At 43.0% G+C, this 3,732-nt stretch overlaps 1 protein-coding gene across 1 annotated transcript; it reads left to right on the top strand.

The window, feature by feature from the left end:
* Nucleotides 1-822: 822 nt before the first annotated feature.
* Nucleotides 823-3,245, top strand: LOC101660380 (centrosomal protein of 57 kDa). Its single transcript, XM_030884482.2, has 3 exons — nt 823-992; nt 1,350-1,802; nt 1,904-3,245. Exons 1-3 carry the CDS (start codon nt 945-947, stop codon nt 2,903-2,905), a joined length of 1,503 nt encoding a protein of 500 aa, XP_030740342.2. The 5' UTR covers nt 823-944; the 3' UTR covers nt 2,906-3,245.
* Nucleotides 3,246-3,732: the final 487 nt, after the last annotated feature.

Here is a 3,732-nt window from a genome sequence, read left to right on the forward strand (position 1 = left end):
CAAAGGAATTTCAGATTTCCAATCATTCATTTCTTTCCTGTCATGTCCTTAGAGGATTAAGCAGTAACAACAATGATAAAATAGTCTGGCCAGTACGGGGGAAAGAAAGAAAAACTGGAAATAAATGGCTAAAATTTTCATTTGGCTAAATCTTAGAAGACTACTTTGTGCTGTTGTTGTTGCTATTGTCTTCGTTGTTGTTGTTGTTGTTGTTGTTGTTAGGTTCTGACTCATAGCCACCCTACATACAACTGAATAAAACATGACCTGGTCCTGTGGCACCCTCACAATTGTTTTTATGATTGACCCCGCTGTTGAAGCCACTGTGTCAACCCACCTTGTTGAGACTCTTCCTCGGTTTTTGTGCTCTTCTTCTACTTTTCAAAGGACCAGTCTCTCCTGAAAACATACCCAAGTATTTGAGTACTACTTTGGCAACTGGAAACAAGAGAAATGATCAAAGTTTCTGATTTCCGTGCTGAGTCGCAACAACTAAGCATTTATTTGTGGGTTCAAAGTGTACCCCAGTAAAGTCCTGGAAGCTAAGGTCACAAAACACATTGGAAGCACCCTTTATTCCATGTCTGGAATAAATCCTACTTGTCTATGGAATTTAATTCTAAGAAAGGCTGCTGAATTCTATTTGTTAATATTTTGCCAAGGATTTTTGCAACTGTATTTATATGGAGTTCATGAAAATAGTTCTTTTATTTTGCTGTCTTTGACTGGTTTTGAAACAAAGTAATATTGACTTTGTAAAATGCATAATATAACCTCAACTTATTTCAGGAATAGACTGTAAAAATATGACATTGAAGTCCTCCCGCCCCTTCCACCAGGGGTTCCGCTTAAGGTCGCCCCTGGTGGGCGGCTCTTGAACCTTGAGAAAGAGCACAAGAACCCCGACCCCCGGAGCTGCGGTGGTCTGCTGGGCAGGCCGAAAGATGGCGGCGGCGGCGGCGGTCCCTGCAACTAATAGCTCTCAGTTGTCGGTAAGAGGCGGCCGGCTTTCGAATGGGCTCCGGGTCGCTCCTGCCTCCTCTCCGCTTTTTCTTAGGCTTCACGGCGCTCACGGCCCAGCTCCTCACCCCACCCAGGGCCCGCTCCCAGCTGCCTGCCCCCGTCTCCATCGATGCCCTGCGGAGGGAGGCCGGCGTCCTTCGGTGTCCCGTGAAACGCCCGGCTCGTCTCCGCCCCTCTCCCCGGTCCCCTTCGGGGCTGGCAGCCGAGGTTTCCGAACGTTGCCAGGACTCGGCTGCAGGGACGACCCACTCCCAATCCCACGAAAGACTAGAACCCCTCGGGTCACGTGGGTGTAACGGCCCCTCTTGGAAACTCGCCGAGACCAGAGCAGCTTACCCGAACCATCAAGGACAGATGGGAATATGGTTCATCATTCCTCATATGTAGTCTATCCACCTGATAAGCCTTTCCTTAATAGTGATATGCGACGCTCCCCAAATAAACCTACATTTGCCTATCCAGAAAGCAATAGCAGAGCCATATTTTCTGCTTTGAAGAATCTTCAAGAGAAGATTCGACGTTTAGAACTTGAAAGGATACAGGCAGAAGAAAGTGTGAAAACCTTGTCTAGAGAAACAAGTGAATACAAGAAGGTGCTGGATGAACAAATACAGGAAAGGGAGAATTCAAAGAATGAGGAATCAAAGCACAATCAAGAGTTGACATCTCAGTTGGTAGCTGCAGAAAAAAAATGTAATCTTTTAGAAAAGCAATTGGAATACATGAGAAATATGATAAAGCATGCAGAAATGGAGAGGACATGTGTCTTAGAGAAACAGGTAAGGCATCTCACAGGTTCATACTCATTAACAGTTATGGGAAAGATATACCCACTGTTAGCATTTTTGTCAGATGATCATGCTGTATTATTGTTTTCCAGGTTTCTTTAGAAAGAGAACGGCAACATGACCAAAATCATGTTCAGTCCAAACTTGAAAAATTGGATCTTCTTGAACAGGAGTATAACAAACTTACTACGATGCAAGCCCTTGCAGAAAAAAAAATGCAAGAGTTAGAAGCCAAACTTCGTGAAGAAGAACAGGAAAGGAAACGTATGCAACTTAAGGCAGCCCAGTTGCAAACTGGTCTAGAAACAAATAGAATTATCTTTGAAGAAAAAGCCACTCCATGTGTTGCCAGTGCAAGAAGAATTAAAAAAAAGAAGTCAAAACCACCGGAAAAGAGAGGTCCTAGAAACGATTTTGCTGCACAGCCACATTATAGATTCTGCTTGGGTGATATGCCCTTTGTAGCTGGAAAGTCTACCAGTCCTAGCCATGCGGTGGTAGCCAATGTTCAGCATGTCTTACATCTCATGAAACAACACAGTAAAGCCTTGTGCAATGATCGAGTAGTGAACAATGTTCCCTTGGCAAAGCAAGTATCTTCAAGATGTTGTAAAAGTAAGAAGTTGCCTGTAACACCACCCTCCTCTAATACCATTAATGAAGAGTTGACAGAAGTCTTACAGACGCTGCAGGATGAGTTTGGGCAAATGAGCTTTGATCACCAGCAGCTAGCGAAACTTATCCAGGAGTCACCGACTGTTGAATTGAAAGAAGACTTAGAGTGTGAACTGGAGACATTAGTTGGAAAGATGGAAGCAAAAGCCAATCAAATAACTAAAGTTCGAAAATATCAATCCCAGCTGGAGAAACAGAAGATTGAGAAGCAGAGGAAGGAATCAAGAGCCACCAGAAAGCCTCTTGATGAAGAAGGCAACAGCAGCACTCGATCTTCTGGACCTACGGGGACCACAACTAAGAAGGACTATGCCAAACTGAGGCCTGGAGAAAAAAGCCGGAAAAATCTTCAGTTATTGAAGGACATGCAGACCATACAGAGTTCCTTACAAAGCAATAGCTTGTCGTGGGATTACTGACTGGTGCCAGGTCATAAATTTTATTCAGGTAATCTGTACTTCATCAGTTTACCTTTCAGGTCTCACACTCTCTTCTGTTGGAATGAATAGCAGGTGTTTGGGACGCACGCTTCAGTACGCTGTCTTCCTGTGCTAGAAGGCACGGCTAGTGAGAAGCCAGGTGAATGGAAATGGGGTTTGTCAAGGCCGAGAAGCCACAGGCGCTCTGCTGCTCTGTTGGAGATGGATTTGCTGTACTGCTTCATTGCACTTTGTAAACAGATTACCAATTTTTTACTTGTGGGTGTGATTTTTTAAAAGTAATTCTTTATATACCTAAATAAAATTAGGTTTAAATTATCAAAATGTGAGGCTATGCCATAGGCAGTGTTTGCTTCAAAAGTCTCACTCTGAAACCCCCAGGCTTGCAGCCCTCATTTCCCCTTTCTAACGCAGCCAGCACATGTACTTTGATTCCCGATGAACGTTCTCTATTATCTAAATATTGATGGCACATTTAAGAGGATTCTTTTCAACCCCTCCATTGGTATCTTCTCAGAGGCTAAGTAGACATCATGCATTTCATTTCCTTCTGATCGCTTATCCTCCTTCTAGTTTGGGTTTGGGCATTGCAAACATTATAATCAGTATTGAATGCTTTTGTATTGCTTTTTAAATCCACTGTGAAAAAAGGTTTTTTAAAAAGGAGAGGGGAGACATTTTATGTCAGGTATCTGTAAAAACCATTTAAAGTGTTTTTTAAACTATAAATAATGAAGTAAATGAAATTTTGGAATAAAGTGGGAATGACAAAAGAGGGTGCTGTAAACATGTGTTGCTGTTTTAAA

The sequence above is a fragment of the Echinops telfairi genome, unplaced genomic scaffold (genome assembly GCF_000313985.2).
Source record: "Echinops telfairi isolate 266 unplaced genomic scaffold, ASM31398v2 ScPeMD7_7;HRSCAF=31, whole genome shotgun sequence".
NCBI classification, from domain to species: domain Eukaryota; kingdom Metazoa; phylum Chordata; class Mammalia; order Afrosoricida; family Tenrecidae; genus Echinops; species Echinops telfairi.